General features: G+C 39.3%; 1 protein-coding gene across 1 annotated transcript in view; it reads right to left on the reverse strand.

Annotated features, from left to right (window-relative positions):
* CSMD1 (CUB and Sushi multiple domains 1) overlaps nt 1-24,461 on the reverse strand; it is a 1,741,289-nt gene that overhangs the window by 217,804 nt on the left and 1,499,024 nt on the right. Inside the window, exons 26-27 of the mRNA XM_060001344.1 lie at nt 21,052-21,254; nt 222-413 (exon numbers count right to left, since the gene is read on the reverse strand). Coding sequence (XP_059857327.1) covers nt 222-413; nt 21,052-21,254 — 395 coding nt within the window. The remainder of the gene's footprint in view (nt 1-221; nt 414-21,051; nt 21,255-24,461) is intronic.

The raw sequence follows: 24,461 nt of genomic DNA on the forward strand, positions 1-24,461 counted from the left end.
TGTCAATTACCATACATTAAGTAAACTACTTCCTTTACCTCACCTAATAAAATAAAGTTTAAAGGTTTGTAATAAAATTTCAATATAATCTCAGGGAACCAGAGGGCATGTAAGAAACTCTTGAGAAATACTCCTGAAGAATAATACATACACAGAGCAACTTTAATGATAACATGCATTCCTTCCGAAATATAAAATTTCTATTTTCTGTTGCACAATACCTATGCATGTAGGAGGGTCTGGTTGCCAAAAGAATCGGTTATTCAGCTGCACACAAGTGATTTTAGCTTGTCCTTGGAGCTGGTACCCAGGGTCACACTGGAAAGTGATGGTATCTCCTGGCTCTCTGCTGTCCCCATAGCGGGTGCCATTTTGAGGTATACCTGGGTCATTGCAGGTGGACGCGATGGATGCTAGAAAGAAAGGACAACATCACATCAATGACTGGAAACACGATCCCAGCACTCTTATAGACGTAGAGCCCTTGTGGGCTGAAGTGCTCTTGATCCGGGTTAATGAATCACTTGTCCACATATGAATGTAAGAAAAGAAGCTTTTTTTTCCCTCAAGAATACATTCAATAGCATGCATCTTGATTATGCTTCCTTCGAACAGATTCTAGCAAAATCTTCATGAAAATTCAACCAATTATGGAATATATTAAGGATTTCTGTATCATACTATGCACACACACACACATTCCCCTTTGATCGTCTCATTGACAATATTTTAATGAAAATACATGCCACAATTTAAATAATTTAAGAATACCAATCTCAAGAAACCTTGAGGAAAACAAAATAAGATAAATTCCCTTTGGTCAGTGCCTTCCCACTGCACAACCAGCTAAGATGAACTAAACTCTCTTAAACTGTTTTGTCCAAAACCACCTTTAGTTCTTTAAAGATATTTTTAATTCTCCTTTAATCCTAAAGAATATTTTTACCGAGTTTATAGTTTAGGATAGCTGTTGTTGTCCTTATTTTCCCCTAAATACTGTTAAGAAATTACCCCACTTCTTCTGCCTTCCAGTTTTTCTAATTAATCTCACAGTTTGAAACTACTCTAAGATCATCTTTTTGTCTTTGATGTCCTAACATTTCACAATATGATGTCTGTGTACAAATTTTCTTTATTTCTAAGGAAATAAATGTTTTACAACATTATGTCTATGTATGAACCTCCTTTTATTAACCCTGCTTGGAATCATTTGAAGTTTTGAATCTGAGGATTAAGCCACTATCTTGTCAAATATCAGTTCTCTCCTATTATCTCTGTTCCTCTCTTATGAATTAAAATTTGACAAATGTCTCTATCTTCTGTGTCTCAACTTTTCAAATCATTTTTTTATCTTTGTTCCATCTTCTGGGTAATTTTTTAGACTATCTTCCTATCACAATCTTCTCTCCATCTGCATCAAATTTATTATTTTATCATGTTGAGTTTTAAACTTTCTTTCATTGTGCTTTTCTGTTAGTTAGCATTTTGTTCAAATATCTTTGGCCATTTATACAGCATATTGTTCCCTACTCATATTTTTATTCTCTTTTATTTTTTAAACTCTTACAGTCTGATCTGATAATAATTCCAATATCTCATGTAATCTAAAGTGCCTCTGAGTTTTGAATTTGCATTTCTGTTTTTGGAACTTCACTTGCAATAATTGTTTTGAAGGTGTGTTTATCCAGAGGGGATTCTCATTTGACTTTACCATGTGCCTGGAACACGAGAAGCCTTTTACCTCTTTAAAAAAAAAAATCTCTGTTGAGGCATTTTGGGCCACAGAAATGGCATGAATTTATCTATAAGCTAGTTTGAAACCTGCTTGTGGTTATGAGTTGTCTATATCTGTGTCTGTTTCTATACCTATATCTATATCCATATTTGTCTCTCTCCTATCTATTATCTATCATCTATCATGTATCTATCATCTATTATCTATCATCTATCTATTATCTATTATCTATCTATCATCTATTATCTATTATCTATCTATTATCTATCTGTCACCTACCTATTATCTATCTATCTATATCTATTATCTATCTATCTATATCTATTATCTATCTCTACCATCTATCTATTCTCCCTTATAGTGAGAGTAGGACATCCCCCCTTTGGAGTTCTAGCAGTATATGAGGGGCTCCAATTACATTTCCAATATTGGGAAGATCTTAGACCTTGTTTCCTATTCTTTCAGCCCACAGACTCTCAAAATGGAAGCTCAGTGTCACCAGGGACCAACTGACAGATGCTCCCAGGGCAAAGCCAACTTCTGAACTTCATGACCTTTCTGCATTTCACATTATTTTGGTGACTCTCAGGATTCCTCACGTTCTTGCAGCTTCAGTGATACATTTTAAAAGGCTAAAAATAATTGTATCCAACACCTTTGACATATTTTCAGTGGATGTGTTTTCAGATAACATACTTTACTGTAATACTGGACACTGCAGACATTTCAGTTCTGTCTTAATCCCACAGCATGATGGCTGGCTTATCATACCTGTCATCCTTGTTATTATAATTAGTGTTCTGAGTAGTGGAATTTTACTTGGAAGCAGAATTTTCAGTAGATATCAAAAAGAAAGGAAGCATTTTGGCTTCCATGTAGTTTTTTCAATGGGAAGAGAGCAGGAAATGCCATATCAGAGTCATTGAGGAAGATTCTTTTAGTTTCCACTCTCCTCCCATCAGATGCAAAGATTAGAATGCAGGGTGGAAAGCAAGCACATTTTCCCAAAAGAAGACCAGGACAGCAGTAGAATGCAGAATGGACCCAAGGACACAAAGCTTCTGGTTAGAAACTCAGAAGTGTCACACCCATAGCCACACATTTTTATAATATAGAACAGCAATTATAGTATTCAATCACCAGAATCATAGCCCATCATGGCCATCATCTATGCAACAAAATGCTGCTTCCACTGAACTAGTATTTTACAAACGATCTTGAGTTTACTATTTGAGTAATTAAAGAACCTAGGCTCTACCTGTGCTCTACCTTTGCTGAGATTTCTCTAGATTCCAGAAAAAAACATAAGTAAATCTTATTGCACATTTACAATCTTGGCCATTGGACTGAATTTCACATCCCCAAAATAAACTTAATTCTTTCCTCAAGCAAGTGGGCACATGGATGATTACATATTCATTTCCAAGTGAGAATTAATTTAATATAGCATTAAAATAATGAAAAAATAAATATATAGTATTAAAACAGTTAATTGTCTACTATTAAACAGTGGTATTCTTAGTAAACACCCATAGAAATATTTATATGATAAATAAGTATGTAGTATTAAAATAATTTAAAAATAAACCTTTAGACGAAAAGCCAAGGAGATCATAGATAAGTCTCATTGTAATTTTTAAAACAAAGATATGTTTTATTACTTCTCTTTCCGACTTTTTATTCAGTATTCATTAAAAGCAAACACACACATTACTCAATAAAAAAGCTTTACACAAAGATGCACAGATTTTGTACATGAATAAGAATTTCAACAGACATATGAGCCTTGCAAAAACAAGTGTTCTGTAGAACACTTTTCTATAGGTTATTAAAGGTGTTTGGTCAAACAAGATGGGCAAATACTGTATACTCTAGCTCCCTCTTGTAGATCCCCGCTGTACATCAGGGATTAAAGGCTGAGAGAAGCCCTACAGTAAAGAAACTAAAAAAAAAAAAAAAAGTTTAATCCAGTGTATTCTAAATGTCTGTTATCATAGAGCATGTTTTTCTCAACAAATTTCTTCAAACCCTTCCAAATAAAGATCCACAGAATACCAGTATATAAAACACAGGCTTGTACTAAGGGTTATATGTCCTTTAATGGTATGAGGTTTAATTCAGTTTTGAAAGAAGTTTCTACTTCTAAAGCAAATTTCCATTTGGCATTATCTGTAATAATAATAATAGAGCATGCCATTAAAAAGTTATAAAATAAAAATAAAAAGTTCTTAGGGTAATCTAGATTGGATTAAAAATACAAAATCAATAAGACGACTTTAGGGAAGACAAAACCATTTTAAACAATGCAGTGGGAAATACACTGGTTGGGTCCTTGAAATAAATGCCATTTTATTTTCCCCTAGTTACAAATTGTGTAAAGATGTTTTCTGATAAAGGCAATAAAGCTTATTTGGAGACTAATATGAAAGCCCCCAACCAAAGACATTTCTTTGGGGTCAGAAATTGCTTTTTCACCTTCAGGGTCATACAAAGTTACGGATGAGGCATACACTCATTTCCTTTTTATGATTGTTTTCTTTTATATGCCACATGTTTCTTGCACTCAATTTTCTCTTAAACGTTTTTTTCTTCAAATGGGATTTTGGTGACTGAATCATTCCAGTTTATTGCCATAAAAAGGAAAACAATATTTTTAGTTGCATCAGTCTTATCCCTCTATCACGTTAGAAAAAGAAGATACTATTCCTGAGGTGATGGGTATTGTATTTTTCAATTTCCCCAGGGGTTCCCTGGACTATTTCAAGTCATAAAGAACCTTCCACAGGCCCAGTGGCATCTAAGGGACATCGCTACTCTTTGTCTCTGAATCCAGAGCGATGGACTTGAGCGATCTGAACATGTGCTCCACTTAGCGTGAGAGCCACGGACCTGATGTTTTTGTTTGCAAGAGGCAGCAATGGTGGTGGAGAACCATTGTATCATAAGAATTGCAATGTGCACAAATTTATTTCCAATGGGATAAAGTCATTTTTGACACTGGAGACTTTATGGAATATATACATATTAAAATAATATGCAGAGTTGTATTCTTTTTCTATTCTAAAAATTTGTGCATTTGGGACACGTCCTATTAAATGTGTCAAGTCCTCCTTGCATGTTTTTTATTTTTATTTTTTAAAATAAATTTATTTATTTGTTTATTTTCGGCTGTGTTGGGTCTTCGTTGCTGTGCGTGGGCTTTCTCTGGTTGCAGCGAGCGGGGGCTACTCTTTGTTGCGGTGCGTGGGAGTCTCACTGCTGTGGCTTCTCTTGTTGCGGAGCATGGGCTCTAGGCGTGGGGGCTTCAGGAGTTGTGGCACACAGGTTTAGTTGCTCCGCAGCATGTGGGATCTTCCCGGACCAGGGCTTGAATCTGTGTCCTCTGAATTGGCAGGTGGATTCTTAACTACTGAGTCACCAGGGAAGCCCCTGCATGTTTTTTTTTGTTTTGTTTTGTTTTTTGTTTTGTTTTGCTTTTTGTTTTTTGTTTTTTGCGGTACGCGGGCATCTCACTGTTGTGGCCTCTCCCGTTGCGGAGCACAGGCTCCGGATGCGCAGGCTCAGCAGCTATGGCGCACGGGCCCAGCCGCTCCGCGGCATGTGGGATCTTCCCGGACCGGGGCACGAACCCGCGTGCCCTGCATCGGCAGGCGGACTCTCAACCACTGCGCCACCAGGGAAGCCCCCCTGCATGTTTTTAAACATCATTTAAAAGTATATTTATCGAGAGCCGGATGTTGAGCAGCCGGACAGCAACTCGGCAGTATTCAAGCCCTGGAAGGGAGATGGATACCACATTGCCTTTTATGGATGAGTTGTGGAGTGGACAATACATTTCAGGGTCAAAGTGAGTAAAGATAAAGAAGTGTGCATTTATATGGTAAGTCCCTTTTTTTAAAAAAAAAAAGTATACGTATCAACTGCGTTATTCGTTCATAGAAAAGTTTGCTTAGTGTACATTTATTATCTTAAAACACCCTTTCATAACATAACCTCCACAGAGAGAATGCTTACCACGTATATGGAAAAACATATAAAGCGACACCAATCCGCTCCATATCAGAAGCAGAGATATCTAACAGTCAGATCTTAACCTGCATATTAAGTTCTCATGTTCTTGAGTTAAGACAATTGAATTAACTCTTTATGCACGTGGTCAGGTTATCATTTTCTCTGAAAAGTTGCTCTTTTGGGTTAGATCATAGCACTGAATAGGGAAATCTCCTTCTGGAGGGTCACTGACTGTATTTGACAGGATAGACCTGAACTGGCCGTCAGAACTCTGTCACGTGTGCATCAGCGCTTTGGTGGCTGGAAAAGGTTTAGGAAACACACAGAAAAGAGGAACCTCAAGTCATCCAACGGGTGCTTCCACTCAATCCCAGACTCCAAATTAAAGAAAGTAGGTATGAATTCTACCAAGTTCCGCTTAATTCAGTCGACATTCCTCCTCTCCTTTCTGACAATGACAAAGTGCTTCAGGAAATGGAGACACGGAGTTTTCTGAGACCTTCCGAGATCAAGAGCAGAGCTGCTGGCTGCTCAAATGCACGTTGCACAAATCCCTCTCCTGGGCTTCAAAAGTAACACACAGTGCTGGGGAAAGAGCCTTGACACAAGTCTCATATCTTACACAAAAGTTCTTTCACAGTTGATCACATTTAAATACAAAAGGTAAAACTATAAAACTTTTAGAAAAACTTTTAGGAGAAAATCTTTGGGATTTAAGGCTAGGCAAGGACATGACAACATGAGCATGTTCTATAAAAAGCAAAAATTAATAAACTTCATCAAAATTAAAAAAATTTTCTCCAAGAAAAACTTTGTTAATAGGATGAATAGACAAGCTAAAGACCAAGAGAAAAAGTTTAAAAGCCACATATCTGACAAAGGACTAGTATCTAAAATATATTGAGAATGCTGAAGATGCAAAAAAATAAAATAAAATAAAAACATGAAAATACCCAACCAGAAAACAGGCAAAAGGCATGAAAAAGCATGTCACTGAAGAGAATGTACAGATGGCAAATAAGTACGTGAAAAGATGTTCAAAATCATTAGCCATTAGGGAAATGCAAAGAGATATCACTACATACCTATTAGTGCAGCTAATAATATCACATATATAGACAACATCAAATGATGGTGAGGATGCAGAGAAAAGGAATCACTTAGGCATTGTTGGTGTTAATGTAAGATGGTACAGCCACTCTGGAAAATTATTTGGCCATTAAAATCTAAACATTCAATTGCCATTGAACCCAGAAATTATACTTCTGGGCATTTATCCAAATAAATGAAAACTTATGTTCACACAAAAACTTGTACATGAATGTTTATGGCAGCTTTATTCATAATGGTCCCAAACTAGAAATAACCTAGATGTCCTTCAGTGGGTGAATGACTAAACAAGCTGGTATATCCGGTCTATGGAATACTGCTCCGCAACACAAAGGAATAAACTGAGGGGACACAGAACAGCCCCAGTGAATCGCCACAGAACTACTCTGAGTGAAAAAAGGGAGACTACACCTTACAGGATTCCTCTCATATAACATTGTTGGAATGGCAAAGTCATGTAAATAGAGAACAGATTAGAGGTTGCCAGGGTTAAGGATGGGGTGGCGGCAGGAGGGAAGTGGGTGTGGCTATAAAAGGACAACCTGAGGGACCCTTCTGGTGATGGATGTTCTGCATATTGACTGATCATTGTCGATATTCTGGCTGTGATCTGTGCTCTAGTTTTGCAAGATGTTACCCCTGGGGGGGGACTTCCTAAGGGTTCACAGGATCTCTCTGTTTTATTTCTCACAAGGGCATGTGAATTTACAAGTACTTCTAAAGAAAAAGTTTAATTATAAAGGTTTATATATATATGCACAAATATATGTCTGAGTTGCAGTATTCACTTGAATTGCATACAATGAATACAAATCATTTTAGATTGAAAATTATTTTTATTATATGAATGTATGTGTATAGACGTGTTTAATTTCAAAATTCAAAGGAATGAAACAATATCAGGATTCAACACAGGAATCGTGTTATTTCTGCATGTTCCTTCATGACAGAAAGTAACATGGGCTTCAGGATTGTGAAATTATGGATATATGCTGGCAAATCTGAAGATGCACACTATATATTGTCACTCATTCCTGGGGAAAATGACTCTTTCTTTCGGAATAAAAAAATACTAAATCAAACAAGAAGTCCTTTCTCATGAACACAATTAACTACCAAGAGGCTTCATTAATGCTCTTACTGCGGGCCAGAGGGAACAAATTAGAGGCCAAGGTTCCTCAGACAGGAACGCTGAAACCTCGGAAGGCGTGAAAGATTTTAGTTTGTCAGCGGGACCACAGGCATTAAAACACTTGTGCAGACAGAGAGAGTGATGTTAGTATACGAAAATATTAAATACCCTTTATGATCTGTTACTCAAGCATCCTCTGTAACAATGTTTCAAAAGTGGAATATTTGCTTTCATGGTCTTTGTACTGAATAAACACTTAATAGCTATGAAAATATGTCATGACAGTAGACTATCAAACGTAAGTGTAAATTGAGTTCTACAATTTAAAAAGAACTTCAATATGCAACAGAAATAAATCAATCACTTTGATTCTGCACAATAGGGAATGTGAATTCCATTAAAGCAAAACAAGTTGAGTCCCATATTTCATGCTAATTAAATCAAAATATAATAATTCAAGAGCTATTTATATTGCGGCTATTAAACTAGACAATAAATGCCCTCATCCTATACATTTTCATTTTCAAATTCAGGAGTCACTTATTTTGTTGTAATAATCGTCCTTATACTTTTTCTGCTGCTTATAGTAAGATCTGAGTCCTCTATCTGTATAACATTGGAGTTTTTAAATTAACTTGTTTAAATTGTTTTAAATTAACTTTTTAAATGATTTCAAAGATCCTCATAATCAATTATTGGAAAGAGAACATTAGTGGTATATAATACATGTCCAATTTAGGCAATTTCTGTAAGTCAAATAATTTTTCTATTTCTTGTAAATAAATGTTCTAATATTTCTTTGCTAGTTATAAAACTATATTTTTGATATCTGCATACCACATAGTTGTAAAAGTTAGACCATGTAAGAGAATGCACTTGGAAAATTTTAAAAGACATAAAAATATAACAGATTACTAGTGTTCACAACAGTACTTCAGTCACTTGTGTCAGTTAAGTTCCAAAGACTGCACTGGGAACTAAGCTAACTTCCTCCTTTATAAAGGCGTTGCAAATACTCAGAGAAAAAATACTAATTAGCACTTCTATTTTCATCATGCCAAACATAGAATCTATGGGAAACTAAGTGTCTGAAGATCTAAAAATACTTTAGACTTTAGAGTTATTTTAAAAACACTTTTTATCTATTTAGTAACACAGATATTTACACTTTGAATGCATCATAAAATCCTATGTTTTGCATCCTCATAACAGTGAAGAATCCTTCATTCAGTTATTCAAAGAGATTTTAGTTTCTTTATATCTAAAGTCACAATCAAAGGAAAACCTCACCCTCCACAGATCCTTTTCTAAACATCTATCACATTAGTCATCACTGTTAAACTGATTCTCAGCTTTTAATAAGTACGAAAGATAAAACTCTGTGTACTGACACAAGACAGACTTGAGGGGAGAAAAAGATGACTATCACATTTTTCACTGAACATTCTGCAAATCCACCTATTCTTTACTGATAATAAGTGCACGATTAACAATTTCAACATGTTACAGAAACCTCAGGTGGTTGCAGCCATGCAAGTATCTGGTATCATAACGTTAGTGTGGTCAAGTGATAGTTAACCTGTTTACTATCTTTTCCTGCCTCTAAATCAAAGCTGCACTATCTGCACGCCTTCCTGCCAAGCAAGTGTCAGGAGAATCTTACTTTTGTCAGTTTGAATTGAGTAGTGTGAAACAGGAGGCCAAAGAGTTGGGGAAATCTAATTTGAGAGCTGCAGACTGTGTCATTTATCACATAATACTTCCCTGGAGTCAATATATCTCTAGAACTGAGAATAAATAATAGCAGTCCCTTATATTGGGGAAAATTGATAAATCAAAGTGCTTTTGTGTTCCTTACTTTTGAGAGCAGTCCTCATCAAAACTGTGGGTGGCAAAAAGGGTATGGTGCCCTAATTTAACCTAAGTCCATGAAAATTGTGCACATGCCTGTTTACAGAGCTGTTAAGATGGGGCTTAGCCCCAAGCCATGTTATCTTTCATGGGTAGAAAGACAGTGCCTCTGTGATGCCTGTTCTAAAAATTATATAATATTACATGTGTGTGCATATGTGCGTATACTTTTGAGAGTTTTCTGTTATAGGATTATGCAGTTTACTATAGTTTAAGTGAGTCTTATAATGCTTAAAATTATATACATAAAAATATAATATATATTTATATATAATACAATATATAATATATATTATATACATATGTTGTATATTATATATATAATATTATATATTATATATATGTATTTTTTCCACTTCCACTCTGATAGGATTGCTAAATCTGGACAGTTTATATTCTCTTTAATACTGCTAAATGCTTCCAAGCATATTACTCAAATATGCACCTCAAATTTCTTTTTTAATCACCTTAATGAGAACGTGAGTTATCTGGGGAGGACAAGTTCTTTTTTTTAAATTTATTTATTTATTTTTGGTTGTGTTGGGTCCTCGTTGCTGCACTCAGGGTTTCTCTAGTTAAGGCAAGCGAGGGCTACTCTTCGTTGTGGTGCGTGGGCTTCTCATTGCGGCAGCTTCTCTTGTTGTGGAGCATGGACTCTAGGCACACGGGCTTCAGTAGTTGTGGTGTGAGGGCTCAGTAGCTGTGGCTCGCCGGCTCTAGAGCACAGGCTCAGTAGTTGTGGAGATTTTTTTTTTTTTTTTTTTGGCGGTATGCGGGCCTCTCACTGCAGTGGCCTCTCCCGTTGCGGAGCACAGGCTCCGGACGCGCAGGCTCAGCTGCCATGGTTCACGGGCCCAGCTGCTCCGCGGCATGTGGGATCTTCCCGGACCAGGGCTCAAACCCGTGTCCCCTGCATTGGCACGTGGATTCTTAACCACTGCGCCACCAGGGAAGTCCAAAGACAAGTTTTAAGTCACTTTTAAAATTCAATTCAACACACATCTACTGGGTGGTTGCTCTTGTAATTGGAACCATCCTAAAGACTGAATATTAGAGCAGAAATATTAAAAAAATCAATAATTTAGGAAATTCAGTCTCACTAGAACCAGTAACCAAAAAAAAAGAAATAAGCAGAAAATATAGACACATACACAAGAAACAAGAAAACAAAAGACAAAATACTTTTAAGTGTCAAAAGTGAGGCAGAGATAAATGCAGTAACTAGTGTAAAATATCTGACTTCTGAATACCAGGATATTCAGTAACAGCCAAAAAGTTATAAAAATAACTAGTGGTGAACATTATACAGGGGGAAGTGTAAAAATGATATAAAATGGGTTCTTATTTATTCTTTGGGATCAGAGAATCCTCCTACAAGGAGTGGTGTTTAACTGCCACTCGGGAAATGGACAGGAATAGCAGGCAGTGAACCGGGGGACAGAGTCCTGGACAGAAGGCACTTTGCAAGTCAAGGTCTGAAAACAGGAGAAAAGAATCCTTAGAAGCCAGGTGGAAGGAGTGGGTGAGGATGGGCAGATACACGGGAGCCCCACGTCAATCAGTCGGGGTCATGTAACAGGATTTTATTCTCCAGTCAGACACTGGAGAAGGACTTTTTAAGTGGGGGGCTTAGCTTGATTAGATTTGCTCTTGGCCAACATGGCTTTTCTCAAACACAGGTTCAATACAATCGCCCTCCTCGGAGCAGCCCTTTAGACAGAGTCTGGTGTGGGTGAGACCCAGCAGATGTGGGCTTGTGTGATGAAGGGGAAATGCAAGATAAGAATAGCCACACGAGGTCTTGCTGGAGGCTGGGCCTGGATTGGATCGGATGTGGTGACGGGATAGACCCGGACATGCCAATTTTGACATGTCTGCAAGATGTCCAAACGAATTTATGTATTTGGCCCCTTAGAGCTTCACAAGACAGGTGTGAGCTCCGAATAGAGAGTTTTGAAGTGATGACCTTCTGGATCTTTGTCCACACCCAGGGAAGAAAGAACATTGCTCAGAGAGACAGTGAATAGAGAGATCAGATGACTTAAGACCAGGTCCCAAGGAAACCAGGAAGAGGAAGGTGAGACTGCAGGAGACAACAGAGGGACTGGCAAGGCAGGAAGGATCGGAGGGACAGTTGTGAAAATCCAGGGAAAATAATATTTCAACAAGGTGGAAAGTGTCAGATGCACTGAACTTCTGCAGGAGGCCACTGACCAGAACCACGAAAAGGTGTGTGTTGAGACTCATGGCTTATTTTTGACCGTGACAAGAGCAGTGAAACCGAGGTGATGGGGGCAGAAACAAACCAGGGGGCTGCAGGATGATTTGGAGGTGAGGAAACGCACACAGCAAGCCCAAAACATGTTCTAGATGAAGGAGAAAAACAGGATGCTCAAAAGTGGCAAAGGGTTGTTGTATGTATTTATCTTAAATTGTGATTTGAGCGTCTGTGTACAAGGAGTGAGGAGTCAGAGGAAAGGATGAAAATGAAAGAAGACGAGGACACACTGGGCAAGGTCCCAGCAGCTGGGGGCATATCCATGATAGGACCAGCCTTGCTTGGGAGAAGGCGTGACTATCCCAAGCTAACAGGAGTGAAGAAACAGAATGATGTCTCCTGGAGGAAGTGGAAGGAAATCCTTCTGACAGGTTTATCTTTGTGAATGAAGACTCCAGATCATCCACTGCCCCGAAGAGGAGACGAGCAAAGGGGTGAAGGTTTGAAAATGAGGTGAATGGGACCCAGAGTTCCCTGGCAAAATAAGTGCCTGTAGCTCAGCCACGTGAGGGTGGGGGTCCCACAGTCACTGGGAAGAAGCTCTTGGTTTACGCGTCTCCTCACCAGAGGATGCTGGGCAGACGCGATGCAGGAAGCACATGGGTCAGGGAGCTTAGCACGTGGTAGGAGACTTGATTTAAGGATAAAATGGCTGAAGACAGAAAAGAAGTATCGGGAATTTAGGAGGAACCAATAGAAGGGAGAACAGCGACAGCCTAGACGCCCCAGTAAAGCACTAAGAACCGACACAGGCGGGGAAGTGGAGATGGAAAGATCAGCTGTGGGAACGGAGCAGCACGTTCCAGTTCAGCTTTGCCGACTGAAGGTGAAGCAGGATGCAGTGCACCCTCCCAAGAGTGGCTGGTGGAGTGGAGTGGAGACTGCAGGGCATCAAGCAGGAGCTGAAGACCTCAGAGGTGGGCGTCACCCCAGGGAAGGTGGAGGACACATCCCGGAGCTGCAGGGAAGCAGACCAGGGTCCTCACCAGGTGGGCCGTCCAGAGGAGGCGGACAGAGACAAGGAGATTCTAGGTGAATGGCATATGTTTCCCCATAACTTTTATGAAGACCGGGCAACGTCTGCCTCATTAGCACTGGATCCCCAACGCCAGCACTGATCAGGAGCACAGCGGGAAGCGGTTCAATATTGGTTGGTGAATAAATAAAGTAATACACGAATGAATGAATGAGTGGTTAGTTCATTAATTCCTCATTATTACACCAATGTGTTCACACAAATTATGAGGACAAGGGTGACCTGGGCAGGGTGTGGTCAGATGCTTATCTCAATATTTGTCACAGTGATTCAAATTTTCTATGTTCTCCTCACTGACTCAGCTTATTTCTGAATGACATGCTTTTAAAGACATTATGATGATTCAGTCTGTAAAATTTAGAAGCATTCCCTTCGCATTCAAGCGAGGTAGCATAACTCTGCCTACTGCACCGTGCTGATTGACAGTTACATCCGCGGTCCTGGGGGCGGGGGGCCGTGCTGGGACTCCCCACAGAAATCACTGCTGCCTGAGGAATGATTTATGAGCTTTCAGTAGGAGTAAGATTTAGATTAGCAGAAAGGTAGGTACGGATGATACTCCCACTAGTAGTTTTATAGAAAAGGGTTGAGATCTCTTTCACAGTAAGTATTAGATACATCCTCAAGGAAAGGGAACCCTTTGTGCACTGTTGGCGGGAATGCTAATTGGTGTAGCCACTGTGGAACACAGCGGGGAGGTTCCTCAAAAAATTAAAAATAGAGCTACCATATGATCCAGCAATCCCACTTCTGCACATAAGATCAAAGGGAATGAAAACAGGATCTCAAAGAGATACCCGCACCCCCATGTCCACTGCAGCACTATTCACAATAGCCAAGATATGGAAACAACCTAAGTGTCTATCTACAGATGAATGGATAAAGAAGATGCAGTATATGTACACACACACACACACACACACACACACACACACACACACACACACACTGGACTGTTATTCACCCATGAAAAAGAAGGAAATCCTGCCATTTGCTACAACACGGATGGACCTCAAGGGCATTATGCTATATGGGATGTCAGGAAGAGAAAGACAAATACTGTATGATAGCACATATGTGGAATCTGCAAAAGCTGAATTCATAGAATCAGCGAGTAGAATGGTGGTTATCGGGGGCTGGGGGGTGGGGGTGAATGGGGAGATGTTGGTCACAAACCTCCAGTAACAAGATAAATAAGTCACGCACAGCATGGTGACTACAGTTAAGGACACTGCATTATATACCTGAAAGTTGCTACGACAGGAGCTCTTCAGTGTTCTCACCACCAAAAAGCAGTGGTAATTATGTGATGTGATGTGGTATGAACTACAGTGGTGATCACTTTTTAGTCTCTAAATGTATCAAATCAACATGCTGTACACCTTAAACTTACACATTTCTCTGTATCAATTATTTTATTATTTTTTAAAATTGAGGTATAGTTGATTTACGGTATTACTGAATATGTTAGTTTCAGGTGTACAACACAGTGATTCAATATTTTTATAGATTATACTCCATTTAACGTTGTTACAAAACAATGGCTTTATTTCCCTGTGTTGTACATATCTTTGTGGCTTATCTATGTTATATATAATTGTTTGTACCTCTTAACCCCCTACCCTATCTTGCCCTTCCCCACTTCCCTCTCCCCACTGGTAACCACTAGTTTGTTCTCTCTACTGGTGAGTCTGTTCCTGTTTCTTTTTTTTATATTCACTAGTTTGCTTTGTTTCTTAGATTCCACATATGCAATAAGTCAGTTATATTTCAATAAAACTGGAGGGAAAAAAGGTACGTCCCCAAGAATAGGGAAGATGCCATTATGTGTCCTGTTTTTCTCTGTTCCTCTTGTTATCAATCTTGTTAGTATTAGACAAAGCCAACCACAGCTAATACCCCAACACTCTGTGGAATCCAGGATTTAGAATTTAAACTAAATTCTAAATAAGCTAGCATCTTAGTCTCAATAATTCAACACACACCAGTTCTACCCCTTTTATGAGCTGGGTGCGAGTAATCAAAGGTGGATAAAACTCTTTGGCCTCTCTGGGTGTGAGTGGCCAATGATAAGAACATACAATCAGTTTTCCACCAGCCCCACAAGGGGAGTCCCAAGAGAGCAGGGGGTGAGCAGTCTAGCTGCACCTGCTGTGTCCTGTCTCTGCGCAGAAACTTGGTACAGGCGCCCGGGCTCTATGGCCGGTTCTCTCCTATAAACAATCCCACTCTGCTCAGCAACTGGCAGCCCCAAGGGTCTCTCTTGTTTTGAACAACAAATGATTTTTTTTAATGAAAATGTACCTATTAAATTATCCTTCAATAAAGTAAATTAGGAAGGGATGTTATGTAGCCGCTAAGTTAGGACCATTATTTACAGGGAAGTCCATCTCATGGAATCTGAGGGTGCAAGGTCGCCCTGGAGCCGTTCTCCCTAGAGTGGGAGAGCTGAGAGTTCGGACCACTAGAGGCTCAGCTGAAGTTTATTTAACCCCTAGAGTAAAGGTCAGTTTTGTGAGCCGAACTCCATTTTCTTACATTTTATGCATGATTAAATAGTAATTAAACTTTAATGAAAAGTGTTAGGCTGATTACAATTAACATAATTGCACTAGTCAGTTCTTATTCTCATGTTTTACATGCTGTGTGCAGCTGGCAGGACAATGGACCTTGAATGGGGTGTGAATATCCTGTGAGCACCAACAGTTCATTTTTCTAGTGGAGAAAATGTCTTACAGCAAAGGGAAGGTAAACACACACATAAGGAAGGGTGTGGTGTGCAGCTGCTCCCTCAGTGGCCATTAAGCCTGCACATAGCACTGAGGCAAAGAATCAATATCCCCACACCCCAGTAAGCAGTTGCTCTTCTCCCAAGATTATTATAAAGCAGGGAAAAAAATGATCTTTTTTTAATAAAATAAGGAAATTTATCAAATAATAGATTAAACTATGTTCATTTAAATTAAAACATGGGTATTAATCTTTATAAAATGAAAATAGTCTGCTTTGTTTCCAACTGGTATCAAAACATTAAGGAAGGATAAATAAATGTATAAAGAATTATAAAACTTAAAAGGTCAACAAAGATGCATACATGTTATTAAATCTGTCTAATGCGTTTTTTTACCAGTGAAAACACAGTCTATACTGTCCACTACTTCTGATAATAAATGTCATATAAAGACCATTAACACTGGACAGAAACTAACTCAGAACTGAAAGAATCTTTATTATTAAAGCCTTTTCTATTAACATTTTTGAATGAAGCTGAAATCAGTAATGAAACATCCTTTTTGGTGCATGACATATTGTTTGTCACACAATCAAAATCATCCTAATGTTTTCAAGATTCGTATCGTTGGAAAGTTTTCAAGCATATTTGATTAGAAAACAATTTTTAGCCACTGACTGTATGTCATGTTCTAGACATTCTGCCCTCCAGGAACTTAGTCCCGTAGACTGCAAGTAGGATGCTCACACATGATGGGATAAACACTGTCTCAGAAATATGAGCACTGAATTTGGGCACTGTAAGTGCCCAAACAATGTCATTAATTCTGCTAAAGGGGTCTTAAAAGATGGTGTGTCCACATGTGGATTCATTAAGCAAGCAAAGAGGAAAAAGCCAAGAGCAGTGTGTAAATGAACATATACCAAATACGTGCATACAAATATATACACGCCTCTTGCTGGTGTGTATGTTACAGGGTGGTTGACAGGGTGGAGGGCAGTAATTAAGGATGAAAACTGAAAATGTAGAGTTTTGCATAAGTTTGCATACAGGCTTTTATAGCCTTTATTTTGGCAATGGGGAGAATCAGAACTCTCTCTGGCTGAGATGGGAAGCCAGTGGAGAGTTCTGACCAGAGCAAGGTGCCTCATTAAGACCCATCCTGGTTCCTCTGGTCAGGTAAGATCGTAAATGGACAAGAGCGGGGAGACGAAGCCAGTCTGTGAGCCATGGAAGCTCAGTCCAGTGTGGAAGGACCCAGATCAAGGTGGTAGGGGTACAGGTGGAGAGATGTGGGATTTTGAATATGGACCCTACTGAATCTGATGCTGGATTATATGTGGGGTGGAAGATAAAGGGGCGACTCAGAATGCAGCTGACATTCACCGAGATGGGAAAGCTTGAAGGAAACCAGGTTTGAGAAAGGAGAGGATTGGAAATGTGGTCACGTTTCACATGGTATGTCCTCTGCTTTCTATCCCCACATCAAGTTGGAGGGAGACCTCGGGTACTCAGGGGAGAGGTCTTGGGAGGCTGACCGATGGAACCTGAGGAGTCAGTACTGATGGAGAGAAAGAGACATGAGGATGGGCCCTAGTGAAATCCAACCTTTACAGCTTGGGGAAGGAAAGATGAGAACCAGAAAAAAGACTATAATGGAGTGGCCACTGGAAGAAGGAGGACCAGGAGGGGATGGGGAGATGGAAGGCAGTTAAAGAAGGTGTTCTAATAATAGAGAAATTGTCAAAATTAAAAAGCCACAACGAGGTATGGATTATGTGACTGAGAGGGAGGGTGACATTGATGTTAAATCCTTAAACTTTAACTTTATTGAGAAAAGTCTGATCATTCAAGTGTCTCTAAGAAAATGAATGTTCAAATAAGGGCTCTTCCTCCAATAACTAACTTACACCTACAATGCGAAGTTCACGTAGTATTGGCATACTATCAAGTTAAAATGGTTTACCAAGAAAACTAATTTAATACTATTGAATACATGTCATTTTTGCTTTGCAACAAAGGTCATACTCAAAGTATCAATTATTTGAGGAAAATACTGAAGTTTCATTATTTTTTATTTTATTTTGAAGTCATAGATAAGTGCTAATACTTCAAATTCTAACATTAGCTTGTCTTAGGAATGGCAGCGCAATCTAACTTACACATAAAGTACCTCTTTTTTTTAAGTCCCAGGATCATAAAGACAAATAAATGGGCTTTTCCTGCCTTCCACCTACAGAAGAGCAGCAAGGCTTCTTGAGCTGGAGGGATAGGCTCTTTTGCATGTTTCAAGGAGATTCAAGCCTTTGGTTTAGAAAGACTCTAGCCTGATCTAGTTTCATGGCTGGATTCTCCAGTGGGGAACGGATGGCTCAGAATTGCAGGAGTGGAGAGTGGCACATTGGTCATGGGTGTAGGGAGGTTGACCAGATATCCCAGCTTGCCATTGCTGAAGGGGGTTCCTGGGACATAGGAATGTCAGTTTCACGGGCTTGACGATGTTCCTTTGGGAACTGTATCATTTAGGATCCAACACAAAACATATGACACACTTCCCATAGATCATTTGAGAGGGTTTCTTTACAAATGTTGGGTTTGGAGAAGCCCAGGTAGAAGTGTGGTCACTGGGAGTTGGTTACAGAAACCTGGAAAGGGACATGTATGGATACGGCTTCTTGAGAAAAATAGTGAGCTTTGGTTGAGGGAATTTGATAGGGAGGTATCACACTCTGACACTGCTCTCCTCCCTGCACTTCTCATCTCCTGCCCGAGCCCCCCACTGGAGGAACCCAGGCAGAGGGCACAGAACATAGTCCACACATGTCCACCACTAGGATCAGAGTAGATTGAGAAATGGTGGAGAGTAGATCTAAAAAGGCAAAGGGAAAATACATGATGCAAGTGGAAAGGTGCTTAGAATTTGGTGCAATATCTTCAATTCACAAATAAAGCAATAAAGAAAGAGATAGGTCAGTTTAATCTCTGGAGATCAAGATAGAAACCCAAATTTTCAGCATCACAATTCAGGCCAAGTTTTTCTAAATTATGCAAGCAAAGTTTTTATATCTTGTTTTTTCCTTCCCATAGAGTTTTAAAGACCATGCAGAAACCCATTCATACAAAAGCCTCAGAGTCAACATTTTATTTTCAAATGGTATTTCCCAAAGTGCATACTAAATGCTGTGTTAAACCATATGAAAATGCTAACATTCACCCATTTTTTATCTGCAAAAATGACAATTCTGTATGGTTCAAACTAGAACACTTGGAAAACCAAGTTAAAAAAATTAAGCAAGTTTCATTTCTGTAGGAACTTTAATGGACGTGTTCATGTTTATCACCTCCTAAGCATCAATATGTCAGTTAAGTATATTATTTGTATAATTATAAACATAGAACATAAATGTCTATGCTCTCAAATAACTATAATAAAGGATTCTCCTTTATCTTTAACCCAAACTAGGAAGATGTCTTTTCAAAGAGAAAGTCATGAGAAATATAGAAAAATAAGTGGTTTCTTGGTTCCACATGAATTTTTAAAAAGGGAAGATTTTAAAAGGCCAGGAACAAAACAACATACTCTTACCATATAATATAGCAATCACACTCTTTGGTATTTACGCAAAGAAATTAAAAACTTATGTCCACACAAAAACCTACATGCAAATGTTTATAGCAGCTTTATTCATAATTGCCAAAAGTTGGAAGCAACCAAGATGTCCTTCAGTAGGTGATGGATAAATAAACAGTGATACATCCAGACAACAGAATACTACTCAGCACTAAAAAGAAATGAGCTACCAAGCTGTGAAAAGACATGGAGGAACCTTAAATGCATGTGATTTGCTGTGAACCTAAAACTGCTCTAAAGAATAAATTCTATTAAAAAAAAGAAAAAGAAAAAGAAATCAAGGCCAGGAGAGTATAGAATGGGTAGGAAAGGAAAACAAACATAACCTCAAAATGGTACCAACTTTTTCATTTTGCTAAACAAGGACATTACATCACACATCTTTCACCTACTCTTACCACAATTTCTAAAGATGGAGGCCATATTTATCTCACAAAAAAGAGCAAAAATGATATAACCTTGGAATAAAAAACATTTTTTCCCAAGGCAGGATAGCAGAAGCAAACTTACCTTGATATTTTTGCCATAAACCAGTGAAAATTTTACCACGTAGAGATTCTATTGCATGAACACATATTCACAAACTACTGCCTCAAAGCACAGCGAACCAGAGGTAAGAAACTGTGCAGACTTTAACCTTAATTTTATTACCAACCTTTTAAAGCATCAAATTGACCTAAGTCCATTTACTCATGTAAATCCTAAATATGGCTCACCAGTGACCTGCCCAGAGATAAACTGAGCCAGAATATGTTTATGTGCAAATTCCGCTAGTTTTACGATGACGGCTGACCCTGGGTGCTACCACATTATATGACACCTCTACACGGTGCAATTTGAAGGGTTCGCAAAGACGGAACTGCCACAAAATATCTCCACCCCTTCCTTCTCAGGAAAACGTTCCTTAAAAATGGGCTACACAGTGAAGGTGGGAACCATCGTCAAGAGGTAACAGCTTCAAAGTGCAAACGTGGTGCCCACTAAATCCTGCAGAGATTACTATCCTACATAAGCTATTTGAAACATCAGCCCTAAGGAGGGAAAAAATGCAGGGCCCTTCTATTCAGGGAAGTTGAAAGCAGAAAACTGAAGCAGCCTGGAGACATCAAGACTTCCTGGCACCAACCAGAGAGTGAGGGAGCCTGGCGCTGGTGCTGGGTGTGGCGGGGGGCACCAAAGATAAACTTGACCTCCCGGTAGAGACCCACATCTGTCCTGGGCCCAAGTTTAAATATTTACTGATTAACTCAAACCTTTAAAGTAAGTTGTTTTTCCCCCATAACTAAGGAGAGCCACTGTCTATCCCCATCTGAGAATGAACAGAATTTCCCAAGACAAACCGTTCTCTTGATAGGTGTTTTAAAAATTGTGTATTTTGCTCAACAAAAGGTACACCCTTGTCCGGGGAACCTTAAGACACAGATGCGGATCTGTCTCCCAGAGTCCAGATCACGAAGAAGGGGGCCGTGCACCTACTTGAGAACTGGATGGAGAAGCCGGACTTGCTGATGAAGAAGTCGCTGTCGAACTGCAGAGTGAGCGAATTGAAGGTGCTGTGAATGTCCTCGGGCAGTGCTGAGCCGCTCCACTCCTTCAGCAGGATGGCGCTGTCCACTGGCCCGTCCCACACCTTCAGGATGTCATGGGCCAGCTCCGTGTCAAACACGATGAAGTGGAGGCTGCAAGGAGAGCACAGCTGGTACGGTGACTGAAAGGCCCCTCCCGCCCAGTGAGGACACCCCAGCACAAAACTCGGGTACACACCAGCCCGTTTCACCCACACCAAACCCCACCCCAATGTGCCTTTCCTTGTCTGACAGTTATGGATGAGCCTGGAGCCTCACAGAAGTGGACTCACTCGTGCACATCAGAAAACAGAAGCACCTACTTCTGTCTGTGATGGATACGGTGAGACCACGGAGCTCTATGCTGAGCTGTGTGTTTAAGGATGAAACCAGGCCTTTTGAGACTGTCAGCTCTTTTTACAATTCAAAGCTTTCTCGGGCACACAAATCAAAGACGGGTCTGATACAGCTTTGTTTTAAGCTAACAGACGTCGGATTTTAATGCGTGTGGTATCAGTGTTGTTCCTGAAATGCCCCACTAGGTGGTAGCATCCATGCCAGGACAGAAACGCTGGCAGAGATGATGTTTACAGCAGGAGGATATTGTGTACCTGTATCCGAATGATCTCAGCTTATGTTGTGTTTGTTTCTGTACATTTTATTTTCGGAAAAAATACATTATTTGAAATACCAACACAAAGGCAGAAATGTGTAGTATAAACTCCTTTCTTCATAACATTTTAACATACTTCTATCACATTTACAGATATCAAAGCAACTTAAAATCTCTGTGTCAGAGGAAGCTCTTTCAGTGACGGCAGCAGACCTGTAATTCTATTTATGGCAATTCAGACAGATAAAACAGTTTAATATCAACAAAAATCTGTATTTGCTGAATGCTTTCATTCATTGTTTTCCACTCACTGCTTACTGCACAAAATTGTAAGAGAGAAAAATCATAATAAATGACATACGAAAAACGGTACACAAATCCCAATTATTTACTTTGTGCATATTATAAATTCAAAGAAAATATCTATCTCACCCTGCATAAATATAAAATGTAGTATATTTTTAAATGTTTGATTTAAAATATTTTTAATATAGAGGGAAGTACAGAATATAGCAGACACTTAGATACCTACCACCACCAATGTTAACATTTTGCCTTATTTGCTTCAGATCTTTTTTAAAAATAAAATTTTATAGACACAGTCCTACTCCCCTGCCTCTCCACTTATGCATTTGTTTTTCCTCTCACCCCACATTCTGAAATCATGATGGTCTCTTCTCATTTATATTTTTATAATTTTCATATGCTCACGTAGTATACCTATCTCCAAACAACATACAGTACTATTTTGTGCATTTAACAGTAATTACATGCTAGATGTCATTTTGGCATGTATGTGCTTGTATCATTTTCAAGTTGCTTTTTATATTCAGCATAAGGTGAAATTCCTCTAAACTGAAAGACGTAGATTTTGTTAACTCGCTTTAGAAGCATGAGGAAATGCTTCATTTGTCTGGTCCTCTAACAAAAGATAGTTAGTTTCTGCATTTTATTATGACAAATGGTGCTCAGCCTAGGGTCCCTCTAGGCTCAAGAAGAGAAATGGCCAAGTTGTTCTAGCATGTGACTGTAACTTCTTACAGTCTCACAATAAAGTACAAATGGCTCTGTGTTGTCACATCTTCACCAATATCTGGTAACATCAGACTTAAATAGTTGTAAAAAGAGAAAATTTGATGGTTGTGGAATGGTATCATGTTTAAGTTACATCTCCCTGAATATTCATGAGGTTGAACATCCTTTTGTGAGTGTAAGGCAACCCGCTTTCAATATAGTTCAGCCATTCAACAAACACTTATTGAGCACCGACTATGTACCAGGCACTCTTCTAGGAATTTTGGATACATCAGTGAACTAAATGAAGAACCCTGCCTTCATGGAGGTTACATGGTTGGTAATGGGGGAGATGAGCGAAAAACAGCAACCACAAAAAATAAGTAAAGAAGACTGCATTTTAGTAAGTGGTAAATGCCATTGAGGAAAGAAAAACGCAGAGCAGAATAAGCAGCACTGGTCATGCCAGGACCAGAGGATGGGGGGAGATTTAGGTATTATATGGGGTTGTTGGTTAACCCATGTTGGTGAGCAGAGGTTTGAGCAGACTTGAAGGAGATGGAGGGGTTGTTATACTTGGTGTGAGGGGAGAGTGAAGCCCAGCAAAAGCCCGACACAGAGGGCATGGTTTCAGCATTTGAGACCATCCAGGCACCAATTTAACCAGAGCAGAGAGAGGGCCTGATAAGGAAACTGAGGCCAGAGAAATAACGGGTGTAGTGGATGGGGAGGGGGAAGCAGGGGGCTGGTGGGCAACACACAGGGTTTTCTAGATTGTTCTGAAGATTCTGGCTTTCACCCTGGGTGACAGACCAATGTGGTTTTTTTGGTAAAGAAGTTATCCCACCTGTGATGTAAAAATAATTGCTCTGCACTTGTGTTGGCAACAGGCTATACAGGGCAAGGCAGAATCAAGAATCAGATGGCTGTTACTCAGAGGAGCTGGACAGGGGACATATTGAGAGGTTGTCAGATTCTGGGCACGGTTTGAAGGTGGGGAAAACAGGACTGGGTGAGCCATGTATGATTAAGAGAGGATGCAAGGTCACTCGAAGGTTTTTGCCTGAGAAATGAGAAAGGTGGAGAGGTCACGGGCTGAGGTGAGAAAGGGTGCAGGTGGAAAGGTTTGTGGGGTGGGAAGACCAGGGATTATGCTTTGGGCCTGTAAATTCAAGATGCCTACCGGACACTGAGTAGAGACTTGAGCAGACAGCTGTTCATGCGAACCTGGAGCTTCAGAGAGAACTCTGAAAGGAAATAATAAACCTGTGTCTTCGGAAATAAATGGTCTTAAGTCATGGGACTACATGAGATCATCAAAGGTCTTAGGTGGAGAATAGGACCATGGACTCTGAATTATCTGATCACATATGATTGCCCACTTCTGTAATGCATTCTTCATCTCTTTTATTACTGTTTATATATTATATTATATTCTTGTGGGTGGATTTTGTTACATACCCTTTATCGTTTTAAGAAAAAACCCCTGCTACTTACTACGCTAGGAAGGTTTTCGTTTTATCTCTTTATGTTGTTGATCATGAACATGTATTCAGTTCTATTAAACTACTTTTTCTATACCTATTTAGATGATCATACAGGTCATTTTTCTTAATATATAAAATGGGAGTAATTACAGAGTTCAGCTCTTAATTTTTATTTCCTGTTCTTTACTTGTTCTTGTGATATGAAGG

The sequence above is a fragment of the Delphinus delphis genome, chromosome 21, assembly GCF_949987515.2.
Source record: "Delphinus delphis chromosome 21, mDelDel1.2, whole genome shotgun sequence".
Taxonomy (NCBI): Eukaryota; Metazoa; Chordata; class Mammalia; order Artiodactyla; family Delphinidae; genus Delphinus; species Delphinus delphis.